The 18,719-nt window shown below is 45.3% G+C and overlaps 3 protein-coding genes across 4 annotated transcripts in view; all 3 read left to right on the top strand.

The window, feature by feature from the left end:
• The first annotated feature begins 8,923 nt into the window (after positions 1-8,923).
• Positions 8,924-9,818, top strand: LOC120949175 (peritrophin-1-like). Of its 2 annotated transcripts, none has more exons than XM_049605401.1 (2): positions 8,924-9,069; positions 9,118-9,818. In XM_049605401.1, the coding sequence occupies exons 1-2, from the start codon at positions 8,939-8,941 to the stop codon at positions 9,752-9,754; spliced, it is 768 nt and encodes a 255-aa protein (XP_049461358.1). In that variant the 5' UTR covers positions 8,924-8,938; the 3' UTR covers positions 9,755-9,818. The 2 variants fall into 2 exon arrangements, with proteins under 2 accessions (XP_049461358.1, XP_040222191.2); XM_040366257.2 differs by having other exon boundaries at positions 8,980-9,069; positions 9,135-9,818.
• Positions 9,819-9,889: 71 nt separating this feature from the next.
• On the top strand, positions 9,890-11,899 carry LOC120949978 (uncharacterized). Its single transcript, XM_040367650.2, has 2 exons — positions 9,890-10,974; positions 11,041-11,899. The coding sequence occupies exon 2, from the start codon at positions 11,043-11,045 to the stop codon at positions 11,661-11,663; it is 621 nt and encodes a 206-aa protein (XP_040223584.2). The 5' UTR covers positions 9,890-10,974; positions 11,041-11,042; the 3' UTR covers positions 11,664-11,899.
• A 2,552-nt stretch (positions 11,900-14,451) lies between these two features.
• Positions 14,452-18,719, top strand: part of LOC120949053 (protein glass-like) — a 62,963-nt gene continuing 58,695 nt past the window's right edge. The window contains exon 1 of the mRNA XM_040366024.2: positions 14,452-17,508. Coding sequence (XP_040221958.2) covers positions 17,010-17,508 — 499 coding nt within the window. The 5' untranslated portion in view covers positions 14,452-17,009. The remainder of the gene's footprint in view (positions 17,509-18,719) is intronic.

Genomic DNA, 18,719 nt, shown 5'->3' with positions numbered 1-18,719 from the left:
ACGAAGCCGCAACAAACCGATCCGGCACAAGGGATGCGCATAAACAAAAAGCAGACCGACGCCCGAAGGGACGGGAAACATGCGAGAGCCAAAACAGTTGAGCGTGAGGAAGAATGACGCGAAACGAATCGGAACGGAGCGTCTGCTGCAGACACACACACACAAACACACGGAGGTGCCACGGAGGCAAGGACATTACGGTGCATTTGAGCCGCTACCGAGCGAGCAATAGGTAACAGCCAGATGCAACAGTCGTCGCCAGGGCAGTCGAAAAAGGGCAACTGACACGCGCTACGATTCGCTTCCTGTTACGTGTTGTTTTGCCGCGTGGAACGTATTGCGCTATTGTGCAACACAGCATGGAATCACATCTTTTGGTCGCGATCGGTCAACAGCAGTCTAATGCACATGGGCCCGATGAAAGCTGAGCCCACGCGTTCGCTGCCTTCGGTGGGTTTTGAGTCGATCGCGATAATTTTTACGCGCTAGCACAGCTTGCCTCTTGCCGGCTGTCAAGGACAACAGCGGGCCGGGTTGTACGCCGCTCTAGCTGTAATTTTGGGAAGATGTAGATTTAACCGAGCGGAGACATATATCGGATTACGTATAACTGTAACCCGCACCCGCTGTAGGCTCGGCTTCGTGAGCAGTGTTATTGAGTTACGGTTGTGATCTTGAGATTGTGAAGAGGTTGTGAAGCACTCGCAAAGGCAGATGGAAGTGTGTCGGCTGACATCGGATGAAGGAGCGTACATGAGGCGTGAGTTTGCGAGTGGCTTGGAATTGTTTTGAAAAGATTTAATGCATTTGAGATGGAACAACATGTTTGGTACATACAATTAAGGATGGCTCATGCAGTTGTCTTGGTTCGTACCTTATTCCGTGCTTGTTATAATGTTTAAAATAACCTTTGAAATTCATTTATGCAGGGATTCTTGCTTTGGTTTTTCAAAAACAATGGAACTTTTTCGCAATTCAGCATCCTTGCTCACGTAATTAAATACACTTACAACAGAACATCTGTGAAACAGCTGTCAAAAGCAACAACAGCATTCAAAAAGCTTATCTAAGGAACCCTGATATGCATCCGCATAAGCACCTGCATTCCTACAAAACAAGCCCGGCTCAAGGTAATTTGATCTCCGGCACCCTTTTAATGTTTAGAAAATGTCATTCCCATTGACCCACCAGAAGTTCAGAAACACAAAGAAACACATGATTTATCTAAAACACGCATCTATTTCCAGCGCAGCAATTTGGCACGCTTCTCAACCCGTGCCAAACAACGGATTTCTCGCCAGAGTCGTCGCAAAAGGATCGCATTAAGAGCTACGTGTTTTTTGTCCAAATTTTCGGGAGATGTTTGTTACAACACACAGCCCAGTTCGGCCAAAAGAATAACATGTTTTTCCCGTTTGCTATCGACCCTTTTGTGTCCCTCCAATGTTTGAATGCAGCCAGTCAGCTGCGTTCGCCTCGTACACGTTATTAATGAAAATCTATTAGGATGTGTAATTATGTAAATATGCTGCGACTGAAGTAACGCAACACTGGCGACCCCTTTTCGAGTTTCTCCTTTCTCCCCGGCTGGTCGGTCGGTCGGGCACGTTTCGTGATTTTAATGTCCTGTTTGTCGAACCGCTCATCCGAACAGGGATAACGGAACCGGAACACTACAAACGGTAAGCAAGGACGGTGAACTACAAATATCCTTATTTACCGTTCGGTGGTAGATGGTTGCCAAGCCTATTTCTTTTGCCGAACTGTGCCATATGGAAATATTGATCTTCGTCATTCGATCTTCGACCGCACCCCGGAATTCAGCTGGCCGAAGAAGACACCCTTCTGCTTTATCCTAGCTGCTCTAGTCATTACTAAGATGAGTTCGTGTTATGACTATGACCCGATACAATCCAATCCGGGTCGGGAGGAGTTGCGCTTGCTCGGAATGAATAATGTGATCAATTAAGTTATTACACTGATTGGAATCCGGTTCCTGCCTGGTTCCATCTTGACGCGACTGTTATCTGGAAGGTTAAGCTCTTGCCGTACTACGAAGGGATGTTACACAGGATGATAGAGGTGTATGTGTGTCTGTGTGGGGTTAAGAGAAGTGTGATTTATTTAAGTGGCGCAGTGTTTGGGCCGCACCGTGTCAGGCCGTAATTGATTGTGATGTATCAATCACGGCGAGCCTTGGAGTGGAGGGATGGGCAATAATAGTGTGTTGGATTGTAGGATGCATTTTTAATACATTCGCTCATTAGCATTGAAAGGGCAGTGTTTGGTGTGGCTCTGTGTTTGCTTACTTAGAAAACTTAGACAGTGGTGCATTTGTAATGAGTTGGGGTGGTTTTCCAAGGATTCCAAAGAGCTAACAAGATATGTGACTGATTTGGGTAGCGTTCATACAGCTTAATTATTGAACTGCCATGGAAAAGTCAAAGAAAGGGGTGTATAAGATATGTTCTTAATAATTGAAATTGGTTCAAACTTCTCTTTAATCTTGATTCATCAAATTAAAACTGGTAATTTCTACAAAATCTTTTGTTCAAAACTATGCAAAACCACTTTTTCGTAATGGTTCCGCTCCTAGTCTTCCTGGCAGGATGTACGATGCCAAAGATCGTTAAACTATTTCGACCAAACCGGTTGCTTCGAAGCCAACAAAGCACCATTACACTGGTTTCGGTAGTTGTACCTTATTTTATTACCCGGTCGTCCATAACCCGCGGTTTCGATTAGGGCGTGAGTGCGAACAAAAGTGGCTAGATCAGTCTCCCGAAGCACTGCTGAAGCTGCAGTAAAAGATTGAGACGTCTGCAGGCAAATGTAGCGAGATGCAGCTTTACATAAATGCTTCGGTCCGAGCGCTGGAGCTCGTCTGGCGGCTGATCGAGCTGGACGGAGTGTTCTCCCGGTTTGGGGTAAGTTTTTAGTGGTCGAAATGTAATTCAACACATGGCTGAATTTTTATGAGCTTGAGCATTCCTGGAAGTGATCAAGGCGGAGCAAAAAAAAAGGGACCAAAACCACAGACAGAAGCTGGAAAATGGATTGGTCACTTTATAAACTCTATGACCGCTTTTTTGTTTTTTGGTGTCGTACTGGAACTGGACTGTACTGTACTGTACTGTACGCCAGCCGAGGGGTTTTTGGTTATTCGTGCGTGCGTGTCTGCGTATAAATGAAGTTCTCCGTTACCGTAGCCCCTCTACCCATGTTGCTGTTGGAAACGATAACGCGCTCGGTGATAAACAAGCGCTCGGACAGCGATAGTGACCGTCAGGGGGTTCCTTTGCAAAGGGTGATCATTTTGTTTTTTTTTTTCTGTGTGTTTTGCTTCTCTCGTTTTACGGGAAGGTGCACGCATCAATGCGCTGCACTTTTTAGTAGCACGCTGAACGCCGAGGGTTTAGCATGAAACCGCTTGGGAGAGGTCCACCAATCTAGGGGTGGAAATTGCAAAAAGGACGAGAAACACCGTAGAAAGAAAACAACGCATGTAAAGTGGCCCGCTCGCTGGACAGTGCCGGGAATTACATGTACCTTTTTATGACAAGTTAATGTACGTGGCAGGGAGGGGGGAAGGCCGACTGGTGGCGGTGAGATTTACGGACCTTCGGGATATGGTGTGCGGGATTGTGCCCGACCCGTTGGGCGTGAGATCAATCGAAATGGGTGGCTTGGTTGTCTCGTTCGGTAGACAGTGAGAGAGAGAGAGAGGGGAAAACGGATGGTTTTAATAGGATTTCAGAAAATGTGACTTAAATAGACAATATTTCACCGCCGATAATTCACCTCGTGCGTTCGGGGTGTTGGCTATTTCGAGCGTGCATTTACTCGCACGGGAAGAAGATGTTGGACGATTGGTCATTAAATTATGATGGTAATTTTATTCTGATTGGGTGCATTTGTTGGTACGGTTGGCCAGTTATGGCGGAAACAGTTTATACAGGAGGAGTTTGCTTAGTGAAATGTGGTAGATACCTAGGTTTATATGGACATTTTTTACGTTATTCTTTGGTCAACTTTTCGGTTTGGATGAAGAGAATGCAAATATTTTGTGAAACCAATACTGCTTCAAGGTATATGCACCACCGATTCATATCTTGTGTTTCAATATTCAATTTAGTTTGAATTGTTGTCTCTAAAGCATCAATTTTTTATTTAAATGCTTCAGTTGAATAGCTTTATTTCGTATTTTGTTCTGAATCTTTCTAATTTTAAATTCGTTCAATCAAGTCGTGTAATTAATAATTCAATCACGACTAGTTTGAATATTACGATTAGTACACAGTTATTGAATGATCTTATAAAGTATCTCAAAATTGAACCGTATTCTAGCATGACGAAATGGTGTGAGACTGTATTAAAATTAAGTCAAGGTTTGCTAATAAATTCATTATAAATTATCATTTAAGCAGCATTTTTTATGGTAATGTAAGTAACGCAGACATTGTGAATAGGCAGCTCAAATACCTTAATTATAAAAATAAATTCTAAGAATGAAAAGAAAATGTTTACTTGTAGACAAAAATATGTGCATTATTAATAATCATCCATATAAACACAATATTCATAGCAAAACTTTGTAGCTACGACAACGTTGAATATTGTTCGAATACAATTAATGAAAGTACTGTTCAGAACTGATTTAATTTAATGAATTATTATTAATATCTAACAGCCCTTACTTAAAAACAAGAACATGTGGTGTAGAGCTAAAAGTCATAACTATCTTTCTATTAGGCTTTACTACGACTATTTCCATTCATAAATGTAAGTATATTTCTTATCAGCAGTATTACAGGGTTTCCAACGATTTATTTGCTGGTTCTCCTAATTTTTTTTATTACTTCCCATATCTTTTGGTGTGCTACCACGATTTTTTGGGCATTTCCCAGAACTTTTTGGTTCTCTCTTCTTCTTCTTTGACTCAACAACCGATTTCGGTCAAGGCCTGCCTGTACCCACTTGTGGGCTTGGCTTTCAGTGACTAATTGTTTCCCCCCCCCCCCCCCCATAGCAGGATAGTCAGTCCTACGTATGACGGCGCGGTCTATTTGGGGATTGAACCCATGACGGGCATGTTTTTAAGTCGTACGAGTTGACGACTGCACTACGAGACTGGCTCGAGACTTTTTGGTTCACTTCTATTAATATCTAATCAGCCGATGCCAATAAATTATGGAAACGAACTAAAATTCTATGGGATACGATGAATATGTCGTGAGACGAGCCCAAAAAATTATGGGAACCCGCCAATAAATCGTGAGAAACCCTGTAATCCTTATATCCTAAAAGTAGTAGTACTCGGAAAGGGTGCTTATCCTAAAAACTTTTTTTTTTCATTAGTATATAATTCGTTGGACCAGAATGTCGTTAGATTCTGGCGATAGCTGGTTGAAACAACCGATCCTTGTTCGTTTTGTTAAATTTCAATGAGGCTTTTGCTGACATTTTGAAAATCAAAATCGATAATGTGTTTGCTAGGAGAATTCTTTAATTGCAAAAGATTTCTCAAAGTGCCTCGAAAAATCAGTTAGTCAGCAATAAATAGTTAATTGATTATGAGTAGAAGCTGCACTCAATCTTCCAGTACATTAAGGATCTCTCGGCCAAGGTAGTAAAAGGAGATATGTTATATAGTTCAGCCCAAAACCCCCAAAACCCTTGGCTCACACGCTTCCTAGCAAGTGGTCAGCGTTAGTGGTACGGTCTGAGTGTGATAAATTAAAAACCTGCCAAACGCAAATCAAACGCCCGCACTGTCACACACGGTTCGCCGGAGAACCGAAAAGTAGTAAAGCATCCAACTTTGCCGCATCCAACAGCCCGTGCACCGGAAACGGAAGTACTTTGCGCTGTCACCTTCGACTGCCGTCCTTGCAAAACTTCTGATGCTTCTTCGTTCCGTACCTTTTCCCGGCCCCGGTCCCGGGTGCCCCGTTTCGTGCCCGTGTATCCATGGTGATAATATATGACATTTCTTCTCCTCGTGCTGCGCGACAACGTGCTCAAATGTGTTAAATATTGTTACATCAGCTTACACCCATTGTGTTGCGGTGGCTGGAAGTGGCGCAGTGGGGTGGGATGTCGGGTGGGGATGTCGGGAAAGTAAGCGGATCCTGGCGCAACAAGGAAAGCACTAAGCACAGGCCACCGTAATATCGGTGATTAATGATTCTGCACACAATTCGGCACTGTTGTGGCTGAGGAAAGTGTACCGCTGCTTTCTACCGACTGCTTTCTGCCGTGCGCGGTTGTTACTTGCAGCATTGTGTAGTCGTCGAGTGGTGCCAGCCCGCAGTGCCATCAACCTTCACGTTCCTGCACTCATGTGGCACCCACACGTGTCCGCACTTATGAGAGGTTTTTTCTTCTCTCGTGTGTGTGTGTGTGTGCGCGCCATTTTAGAGACATTCAGTGAGCCAGTTAGGATGCTGTACCGACCGGGCTGGGACGCTGCAGTGGATTGTGTTTATTAAAAATTATACATGATTAATAGTGTCGTCCCCGTGTTTGCAGGGAGGAAGTTCTTCGTACGCAGACGAGACGGATCCATCCATCCATCCGCTCCATTCCGTCCATCCATTCGTTCTGCAGCTTCGCTTCTAAAAAGGGAGCTGGTTATACTCCTCAACTAACTACTGTCTTCCCCCTGGGGGAGGTGTGTCCCACTGTGAAGTGCACGAGATGGAAAAGAGAGCCTTTTTTTTGCTACCCATCATCTTAATATTACTGTGGTAAATTGTACGCCACTGATTACACTGCTCGCTACATTGCGATGGGAACTCTTTCTCGGGCAGGGACATTATAATCGCGGCAAGTAATAAAACTCACGTATGCTTTTCATGCTTTTCCTCCAGCGCGGTTAGCATATCCGCTCGCTTTCCCCGCATACGGTGATACGGGATGATTTTGAGCAAGCACTTCCGAATGTGTCATACAATGCTTTTGGGACGCAATGTGTAGGAAACCGGCGGCTTCAACGAATTCGGACGCAGCCGTTTGCCAATGGTGGAAGTAATGGATCTCGATCGGACTTGTAAGAGCTCCGGCGAGAGAGTGGGAGTGTGATTTTTTCTTACTTATTCGGGCTCATGCTTGTGGTTTCGGCAGGGGGAGGCGAAAGACATGTCTAGCAGTGAGGTTATTTGGCCGAATTTGATTGATGTCCCATCGGTGATGGGAGTGGTGTGGTAGGGGTTGGTAGGTGAAATGATGTCTCGTGGAGAACCCTTTTTGGCACTGGGAGACTAGCAAAGGAGGGCGAAGAAAACAAGATGAATGTAGGAAATGGAAGAGGTTTTTTGCTGGGCGAATCATCTATAAAACGTCAGCCAGCACAAGTAATGTTAACAATCATGCGAGATGATGCCAATCAGGGGGAGTATGGGAGGGTAAAGATGACAAATAAATCTCTTGTATGTATTCATGTTGGCACGATAATTTGTGAAACATGCTTAGAAGGTTTCACTTTTGTGGTAGAATATATGCAAGAGCTGTATAAACGAGGAGTTACAAATACAGTCTACATTTATTGAAGTATTCATTATTAAGCATAGAAAGTTGAAGAAAACCAGTAAAGATTTAATAAAAATAAAAAATAAATAAATAAATAACAATATCAATTATTTTGTCTTTCAAACCCGTTCAAAAACTGCTTATACTCTCAACAATGAAAGGGAGAATTAACTTTACTCTCTCTCCTTCGCAACTATTTATTGTACCATTTCAAGCGCAAGATGAACCATTCTCCAAAAAGGACATGTGGCTGCTAATGAAAGGAATCGCTGACACCTATGCCTAGTTCAATCCCTCCGCCCTCGGAAACACTCAATACGCACAGCACTCAAAAGGGCAAGGGCATTCTGGGACGTGTGGTGTGCGTCAGTGGCCCCCGTGCACAAATTTATGTAAATGTAACCAATTGCGTTTGAATGCGTAATTTAATCTGGCGTACGGTGTATATATATATATTCTAGCAAAACACAGAAAAAAGCGAACCCCCCCCGTGTGAGGTTAAAGGTGAGCGGGAGGACAGCCAGGTTCAAATCCGGGATCCGGGACACACAGTGGCAACCACGACGATGAGTAGAAGAGAAAGAGGGAGAGAATGCTCGGGTTTGGGCCCGTCAAAGTGGTTGAAATTTGAAAACTGGTGGTTCCCGCAGGGTTGAAAGGGTGATTCAGCGCTGAATGATAACAGCGCGACCAAGGGTCTGGCGGTCGGTCGGGCGGGGTTACAGGTAGAAACCAATAGTGGTTTAAACTGCACCGTGATGCATGAATATTTTTACATACGTAGCACACACGCACACACACGTCCGCTTCCGATTGACACTGCGGGCTGGCACGGTTGTGTCGGTAATCTTCCTGTTGATATTTGAAGTAGCTATTATTGTTTAATTTTGGAGTGAGCCGGTGTGTGCGTGGTTGATAGTGGGCGGGTAAATGTATTCATTTTATTTTCGGAACCATTTAGAGGGTTGTGTTAGGGTGAAGCTAAATCGATTGGAAGGGGTGTTGTTAGAAGGAAAGTTTGATTGTATTTAATGTAAAGGATTTACAATAAATAATAGAAATTATTAGGAGATTTTATAAAAAAATATAAAGTTCAACTATCCTCAAGCAACCTTAACGCTTGTTACTTATCGTACATTCTTTACAGTAAGCAAATAGACGTACAACCAATGACCTTCGAACTATGTAGTGCGGCACTGCACTGTGTAGATAGTGAAATTGGTTGCACTAAAAATAGCAAACACCTCGATGTCGCTATCCCTCGTGGCCCATGGCGTCAATACATTTGCTAGAAGTAAAACAAGAAACACTCCAGTGCAAACATTACTGAGCAAATGGCGCGTGGTGACTTACATCGATTCACTCTCCGGCCACTTGACTGCATCACACTTGATGTACGACGACCGGCATGGCTATAAAAGATGATATCATGCTGATTGTATGTGACCGCTTGTTGGAGAAAAGTGTTTTATCAGTCTCACTATTGCAAGTTATCGGTGTAGCACAGACCTCACAGATTCGACGCCGCAAAGATGATAGGTTAGTTTTCAAAGATGAGCATACATTATTTCAACTAAATCTTACAAGCTCTTCGTCTGTTTTAGGTTTAGCCGTTTGTTTGCTGGTGAATTTTGTGTCCGGTTTTACGGCAGATGTTTCACCCTGCCTGGGAGATAAACCCTACGCGCCACATGCAACCGATTGCACCCGCTACCTTGTCTGCAGCGGGACAAAGGCGATCGAACTGCGCTGTCCACCGGGCTCGGAATGGGATGCTGACGAGACCACCTGCCTTCCATTCACGTCCGAGTCGAAGTGTGCTGTGTTGCAGTCACTAGCACTGGATGCACCTCCGATAGTTAACAAGTGTCCACCGCAGCTTTCCCGCTGTCCGGTGTATGCCAATCCGGCCAAGGAAGTGATCTTTATGCCGCACAGTGATTGTAAGAAGTTTTACGCTTGCGTTTCGGCCGTTCCGGTTGAGCTGAGCTGCCCGACCAGGTTGTACTGGAACCATGAGTCTTGCCAGTGCGACTACGCACATTCGGCTGGTACGGATTGCTTTTTTGCCGGAGGTCCACCGCCAACGGTACGAGCCGCTTACAGTCGGGTGCGTCGGTCGGATGAGGAAGCGACGACAACGGCACCGGAAATGTCCGGAGCAACCATTCGTGGAGTTTCCTCTGTGCTGGTCTTGATAGTAACAGTGGTGTTAAATTTATGAAGAATGGCACGAATAAATAAATATCTTCAATAAAGCTGTGTAGAAAATATGTTATAAATTAGAACTAATTATTGCACTTCAATGGTTCAACAAAGATATTACATTGTTTCGCGATTCCGTGGTATAGGCGTCAACATGCACGACTCAATAACATTCCTGTCCTGGTTTCAACCCCAGAACAAACCGTCCTCCGACTGACTATCCGGCTGCTTGGTACTGAATAAAGTCTTGAAGGCCTGTATAGACCAGCATGTCCGCGTAGGACGTTTACGTCAAATAGAAGAAGAAGAAGGTATATTGTTGCGCATAATTGCGTTTCAAAATGAGTACTAAATAACTAGGTACTTACTGATGTCTACAAGTCAAACAATATGAGCAAGTTGTTTCATTCTGTGCCATGTTTGTTTCCATACATTGTTAACTAAAAACATGTGCAGGTTCTTGAATGGCAGTTTATATTAACATTTCAATATAGAAAAAATAGACCACAACATTGAAAAGCATAAAAAATAACAATTACACACACACACGTACGCACGTGTGGCAAACAGCTGGTGTGAAAACAAAACAAACAAATTGTACCAACCAACGTTGGTTTGTTGGTAAATAAAGCTGTATCGGGCCACGGTGTCGCGGCAACCGTTGCAGTACTGTGGTGGAGAGAAAAAAACAAGGCATACATAGTAACGTAAAGTAAGCATTCGTTTTTTTGCACAAAAAAAGGTTGGGTGTGTGTTTGTGGGTGAAAATTATGCAATAGACTTAATTGTAGCTTACAGCTTACGTTGTTACACGGTGATGTAATAGTTCAAAATATAGCAATAGGAAAGAATAAAGTATGTTGAATTGTAACATAATAGTAAAGTTCCACCTAGACAGTAGCTCCCCTGACACACGTGACGTTCGCGGGTTCTCGTTTTGGCAGTAGTAACGACGAACGATGCATATTTGCGTCTAACGACACGTTCTGGACGAGATTGTTTAGCGATGCAGCGGCTAACACCTGCGGTGATAAGAAGTCTTTGGATCCGTGTGTCTCGGACACTGGTTAAGGGAGCTCGTAAGAATAAAGTAGCCTATATAAAGTGGAGGTCTTGCAGAATGCCATCTAGCATTTCTTCATAGAGGGTTGCAAGTAACGCACAAAATTTGGTTTGCTGTGTGAGAGATTGTTAGCATCCTGGGAGAAGCCAATAATTACTCACTACTACCATTTTGCAGTAAGTGTATTGAAACGATGATTGATTGATTTTACCAGTAAGTAAACATCAAATTCTCTTTTACAGAAATGAAGTATTCGTTAGTAGCTGTGCTTATTATAGCAGCGATATGTTCGTCCGCGTTAGCCTCTCCGAGGCGAGCTCGCATGGCACAGTCGGAGTCGGACTCTACTACAACTGCTGCTGATGCTACTACTGCTGCTGATGCTCAGGATTTAACGATGGCTGATCAGGAAACTGTATCACCATCAACAGAAGCACCCGTTCAAGCGGAAGCGGAACAAGCAGTAGAGTATAAAGAAATGGAGCAATCAGCAGCAGCAGCAGCAGAAGAAGAAAAGACAGAAGCACAAGAAACGAACCCAGTCGAACCTGTCCCCGAGGATGAGCCCAGAGCTGTTGAAACCGTAGTGCCAAACGTTGAAGAAGAAGATGCCCAAAGCTACGCCAAACCAGCTGAAACAGTGCAAGAAACGCAACACCCCGAAACGGATCATGTGGAAAAGAAAAATGAAAGTGTTTCCGAAAGCCAACTGAACGATGAGCAGAATGCAGAATCGTTTTTGAATTTGCTCTCCGGTGGGCTGCAGCACGTGAAGCGAGCTATCAGTGAGCTGCAGCTGAAGGTGGAAAATTTCTTTACCTCACCAAGTGCCGTTGAGAAGCTGGGCGAAGAAGACAAGCAATAGAGTGGGGTTTTTTTCATTTGTATCACAGTGTGTTGTATGTTTGGTTTTTGTTTTTGTTTGAAGCTACACTTGAACAAGCTGTTCAACACATTTCACTTTACAAGTGAGACTGTATAATAGTCATTAGATGTAAGGCGAATAATGTTAGGTGGTCCATTAGCCAGTTTTTATATGGTGTGAACGTTTTAAAATTATATTCGATGAATAAAGCGTAATACAAGCGTTTAAAACATTGATTTTGAAATAATTTATTTATGGTTTGGACAGTTCAGCCTCTAATAGTTCGATTATTGTATACTAATTGTTTTTTTTAACTCAGCAGTTCTGCATTTGAAAGGCTCAACCCATCTGGAATATTATTTGCGAACATGGAATAAGGACTATGATACCTTTAATTAAAACGTGTAGTGTTTGCAATGATTATTTAAGATATATATGAATTAACGGATAACAATAATGGTTAATAATGTTGTACGACAACCTGGTTTTCTTGTCGTTGAGATATTAACATATTCACAAATAATTACATGTATTTAAAAGAAAATACAACACTAAAGGCCGGGCTACATTGATCGCACTCGCAAGCGTAATTTTGATTTTCACTAGCGCATCTGGCGGCGGCTGGTGGAAGCTTTTTTTGGTCATCGAGGGAATGGACCTGCCGGATCTCAAAACTAAGTAGTTTTTTCATCGTTTTCCATTGCAAAAATGGATGCAATGTGTGCAAGACATGTGTATCTACGTTTTACAAAACTTTTCTCCTCCGATTTAAGTAAAAAACATGGAAAATTAACGTATTTTCTGGAGCGGCTCCAAATTGTTTGGCAAAATGCTTCGGTCAGCCGCCGCCAGATGCGCTAGTGAAAATCAAAATTACGCGTGCGAGTACGATCAATGTAGCCCGGCCTTAACATCCCAAAAAAGTATTACATGATTTACAGAAAAACGTATTTACATAGAACATAGAAATAGAAACATATGTACAACATAGAAATACTTGAATACAGTTATACATGTTTCACAGAAGTACATGAGTGTTTAGTTACTTTCATGCTTTTATTAGTTAATTTGAACCTATTACCGAGCTACGTAACACAATTTCTAGATTTCTTTAAACTCCGAGGTGCACTCAAAATAAGCTGCTCAAAAACCCGTTCAAGTTTATGAACTAATATTGGATCTCTTATTGACCCATTACCGAAAGTGCACCCTGGTATATATCTGGGTGTCTTGGAACTGATAGTAAATATATACCGGTCATGGAAAAGATCGCTAATCCGTACCGGTCCTGGAACTGATGCAAATTTCAAATCGATCCTGGAACCGATCACGAGCCCTTAACGGCCCTGGAACCGATTACGCACTTATACCGCCAAACCAGTCATGGAACTGTAACTGAATGCTTTCTGATCTTGGCAATGATATTACATATGAAATTGTTCTAGAATTTGATCCGTGTGCCGAAAGAATCGTAAACTTAGTCTGGTGTTGGAACTGGTTCATAGCCTATTCTGATCCTGTAAATGGTTTCGTTAGTTAACGAACCATTCTTGTCAGAATATGTTCAGTAAAGAAATCAACATAGAAACTAAGCGTACAAACTCAGTGTAAAAAATCTTGGAAGAATTAGCTTTGAAGTTAGTGTAGAAATTCAGCTAATTTTCTACAGCGATTAGTAGACGCAGCTGTTTGGATATTTTCTATCTGAATTAAAAGTAACCGATGCTTTTCAGAAATTTTGTTATTTTGAATACGATGGGAAAGAAAAATGGACAAACAATATGAATTCGAAACATTAAGCACGTGCCGAAACTTTAAATGCGTTGATAACGCGCGTTAGATGTTGTGCAACATGGTGACAAATATCACCAAAGCGTTCGTGTGAGAAGCATGTGAGCTGGTGAGAAAAACAATGCGCTCACATATACGCCATCTAGCAAACCGAGTGAGAAGAACCAGTGTAACCAACAAGATAGCAGCATAAATTTCATTCATAAGCCCGGTGTCGAGTGAAAGCAACGGAAAGAGACGGAACATGTTGGTTGAAACAGAAGCACGATAGAACAGAATTCAATGCTCGGTTCTTGTATGGAAACAAAACATTAAAAAGGGATAGAAAACGATGCATGCAGCCTAGAAATAAGATATCAACAAAGCAGGCTCGCGTACGCTGGCACACGTCAGCCGGAAGCAAAGCGGCCCGACCAGAGCGAGCGAGAATGAGACAGTCGAGGCACGGACGCCGCTGTCGGAACAGGGAAAGGAAATGAAAGAAACCACTGAAGCATAAAGCATAAACTACACCGGGCTACAGGGACATATAGGGTGGCCAGTTCGTGCTTCGGCATACGCATATGTTTGTGTGTGTTTGTGTGCCTTCGTGAAGGGGAAAATCGAACCGAACCAACGTGCCCCGAACTAAACACGGTCCACAACGCACACGCACAGAGCGTTACCGACAGGATTTTGTAAGGATTCTGTTGCCAGAGTGTCATTTGTTGCGTGGTTTCGGTTTCACCTTGTTGTTGGTGTGTGTGTTTGTTGTTAAGCCAACGTGTTGCTGACGCGAACTTGTGCAACTTGCATACAACTCTCCGCTGGCTGTTGCCGTACGGGTGACTGCAACTTGTTTGCGAGCACGAACCCTACTTCCCCCGTTTTTGCGTGTGTTCGGGCAGACACACACACATCGAACCCTGGAAAATCCAAAAGGCGACCGAAGGCAACCCGAACCAACCGCGGCAGGATATTGCCCGCCTGGGTCGGGCACCGTTCGGGCTTCGGGCCTGCCGAATGTTCGGTTTCATAAATGCAACCGGACGGCGCCGGCCAGGATTCAAACGCCCTCGACGGTTCGTACAGTGCGGTTGTCGTGCCGATACTTTTTTCTGTCTCTCGTATCGTCTCTCTATTGTATCAACCTGTTTTCCTGTCTTTTTGTGTACACTTCCATCCCATACCTAACCTACCTGGACTTCGGTATCGGCCCGCCATTTCCTTTTCCCCCGGGGTCTACTACCTAGTGCGCGGCTCTTTCCACACTCTCCGACAAAACAAACTGAAAAAAAAACAAAAGCGTCACCATCATCTGTCACGTGCTAGTAGTGTCTGCAGTACGGTGCGTGAGTGTTTGTGTGTGTGTGTGTGTGTAAGTGTTTACTTTCGCTCGGTTAGTGTTTCTCTGTCGTCTGTCAACGCTTTCATCTACTCGATAGTTGCAAACCAAAGCGTGTAAAATTGTGCAAAAAGAGAAGATAAATAAAGCCTATCGGTGGAAGTGTAGTGAAAATCGGTGCTGATCGACATACTAAGCCCGTACTATCGCGCACAGTGCACCGTGAATCTGTGAAATCAATGCTGAAAGAAGAAGTGGCCGGGCAAGTTCTAGTAGTGGCCAACCAAACGATCGGCTTGAGGCAATGAGCGCTAGCAACTGTGCGGGACGCTGTCGCGTGTTTGGTGTCGTTTCGGTTTAACCACCTTTAGTTCGTCGGTGTTTCGGATGAGTTTTTGAGTGCAGTTTTGGTGTGTATTGTGTGCCTGGTCTTGTCCCACAGCGATTGGGATTCAATGTTTCGTCGCATCCACCGTGCAATGGTGCGGGCTGCTGCGGCTGCTGTAACGAGCAGCTAGAAAGGGCATAAACGGCCCCCCCGCACAAAACGCCACCATGAACTAGGATAACGCCCTTCGGTTCGTCCTTACACTATCGGTCGTTCTACTGTCTCTCTTTCCCTCCAGCTCTGTCTCGAAGACTGTCTCGGATCTCTGCCTGTACCGTGCAGTTGACGAGGCTGATGAACTGTGTCGTACCGCTTCTGCTCCTCTGAGCCTGTACTGTACTGTAACACACCTCCGCTCAGAACGACCGAAACGACGAACTCTCTACCGTAAAGCTGTCTGTGCTTATCTCTACAAGTCTGTTGCCGTTTCGCTGGCAAACCGTTTCGTCTATCCTGAACTGGTACTCTGAAGTTGTAAGCTGCAGCAACCTGTCCGAGCAGCGACTACCGCTGTTCCCTCTAGATGCAGCAACAACAACAACAACAACAACAAAAACATCGGATTAAGACGCAGTTTTGCAGACGAAAGTAAAGTCCAATATTATTTCCGCTGCTCGCCAAACGAGCGGCAAACCGAAAAGCAATAGGAAGTAAAGCAATAAAGCTGTCAAAGCAATAGCAACCGCAGCAGGAGCCAGGTTGCCACAGCAAGTAGGCTGTGCGATCGATTTTCGATGCAAACGAACGAACCGGGCTCCGGTCGGCCGGTGTCCGGTAGGTGCTGCCCCGGCAGTGGCATCGTCCATCACCACCACCACCACCACCACCAAGTGCTGCGGCTTGGATGAAGCGGTATGGCGCCGGCCCCAGTGCCACCAGGTTCGATGTGTTGGGTTATGTGTTAGTGTAAGTCTGTTTCCGGCCTGTTTTGGTTGATTTTGTCGGGCATCTTCTGCTTGATGGACTAACCTCGTTCGAATCTTGCCACTCTCTGTGCCGTTGTGTAGCGTTTTACGCGTCCGTTTTTAACGCAAACATTCGCAGCTCCGTGTTGGTGTGACGTGTGTAGCGAAAACGAAAGAAAAAAACTGTCCCACCATCCCCCAAAAAAAGGACTGCACAATTCTTCATACTCATCCGCGGTGCACGTGCTCGGTCTTAAACTGGTTCCGGTGCGGAATAATACTGCGCTCCCTTCGTTGCGCCACTCTCGGTCGTGCAAAGTGCTTTCGTATCTGTGTCACGTTCTGGCGTAAAATTTATTCCATTCTTCTGCTGCTGGTGCCTTCAGAGGCGTCAGCGTAGCACCGGAATTCCCCCACGGGAGAATCCACCTCCCGGAGCAGTCCCAGCACGTCCTGAGCCAGGGCGGATATAAAACTGTACGGTAGCCTTTCACGTATCCGGTTCGTGCGGGTGCCACTCCGGGTGCTTCACCTTAACAAGGATCGACACGCGGGGAAGAATCAACAATTGCTGAACATACCAAGTGGTGATATATCGTGCTGAAAGTCGATCCTGCTCGAAGCTCTGTGAGTGGTGGCGAGTATTTACCTCGAATGCAACCAGTAGTATTGATTGCGATAAGGAAGAACCGAAACAATCGCTAGCTCGCCATGGCACGGATGGTTCAACCGTGAGGAGCGCGACGAGCGATGCACTTGCTGCATTTGCAGGCCAGTATTTAGAAGTACCTGAACGACAAAATCCTCATCAGTCCCGAGTCCTTAACCCGAGGGCATTATTTCGGGGTAGCGCGAGCACGACTTGGAGCTCGCGGAAAGTCTTCGTCCACATTCTTCATTGACACCCACAAACAAACAAAGAAACGCCCACTCTCAAAATGCCCCGCTGTTTGATGGCGAAAAAATGGAAAGCCTACCCGTGGCCGGACCGGGCAGAGGAGCAACCGACCGGCGAGCAGGAGCAGCTGGACACGGTCCCAACCGCGGGCAGCTCTCACACGACGACAGCATCTTCACCCGCGACGGTGGACCGAAGCAGTAGCAGCAGCAGTAGTAGTAGTGGAAGTGGTGCCGGTAGCAGCAGTAGTAGCAATAGCAGTAGTGATGCCAGCAGCACATCCAGCTCCCCTTCCACGATGGCGCCTGAGTGCGGTCAACCGCCGGCAGCGAGTGAAATCGTCGAGGAGGACGAAGAGATCGACGTGGTGGGCGATTCGCCGGCGGCAGCGACGGCCACGGCAGCGAGCAGCAAGTCCACCGGCAGCACCGTGGCCACCTGTTGGGGTCCCTCCTCACCGACGGCCGGTGCAACGGCACCGAGCCCGCCGCCCCACTCGCCGGAAGCGGCAACGCGCGAGTCGACCATCCTGTACAACGGTAAGTTCGTTGCTGTGCCTCGTTCTTCTCGTTATCGTTATCGTGCGTGCGTGCGTGTGAATACGCTCTCGTGACAGGCGAGTCAACTCACTCGGGCAGCTCACCGTTTAATTGGGATTAGCTAATGGGCAGCGACGACAACAAGGACTGGACGTGTTGTTAGGTGTCGTGTTCGGTTGGCACGAACTGCACGTTGCACGTGCTGTGAATGGTAACTGGAGACCGTGTATCCTTTGCTGGCAGGAAAAAGCTCTCCCCACAGCCGCGCCATCGTCTTCTCGCACTTCTGGGAGGTTGGGCATTAGGGGCCGGCATGCTGGCGGTTCTAACATAATTCTAACTCTCTGTAATCTGCTGTTGATGGTTAAAGTGATACGCATTACAATGCTAATGCGCCGTTTTGTTTCGTCCGCCACGGTCGGATTGCGTGAGCGTGGAACAACCGTGCTTGGGACCTGGAACGGGAGCCAGGGGCATGGGAGTACAAGCAAACGTTAAGTGTGCACTGCGATAGTGTTTCCGGTTGGGGATTAAGGGGGATTACAAATGTTTGATTAGAGGAATGGCTAAAGAGGGTTTTTGTTCTTCCGTTTTGTTCGTTGAATGTTGGTGCGTGACGCGAAAAAAGGGAAGAATTAGAGCGTTTTGTGCACGGGAAACGATATGTCAGAATTAATTTTAAAGGTGAAATGCTTCATTTTTTTTAAAATTCTTCCAGCAACAAAAGGAAGAGGTCTGAGGGACTTATCCTGTGGCAATTATTTCTTTATTCACGGCTCCGGATATCGATTACCAATCGTGCTCAATGAACCGAAGCATCAATTCTTAACACTCCCAGTTTTATTTGGTGCCTCATCCGGTTTCGGTTACACCCAAGAGTCTAATAAAAAAGCAACAACAACAACATACAAAAACCGTCCATTGACTGACCTCGGGAATGCGATCGATTCCGGGGGGAAAGATGCCATTTCCGAACCGTAAACATAAACAAAATCAAAGCCATGTGCCATTTCGCCCCATGAACGGGCACGGTTCTTGGGGGGGAGGCGTTGTCCTCAATTTTTGTTGCATCATCCCACGGGAGCTGACCGAAGGAGCTGACCCGAAATGGGGCTGGTTTTGATATTTTCTAGTCCAACTTCCCTCCAAACGCTTTCTTTTTTACAGGCGGAAAACTGAAAAAGAGAACACAGCGAAAATGGCCCGAAAGG

The sequence above is a fragment of the Anopheles coluzzii genome, chromosome 2 (assembly GCF_943734685.1).
Source record: "Anopheles coluzzii chromosome 2, AcolN3, whole genome shotgun sequence".
Classification (NCBI taxonomy): Eukaryota; Metazoa; Arthropoda; class Insecta; order Diptera; family Culicidae; genus Anopheles; species Anopheles coluzzii.
This window is presented reverse-complemented; position numbering and strand designations above follow the sequence as displayed.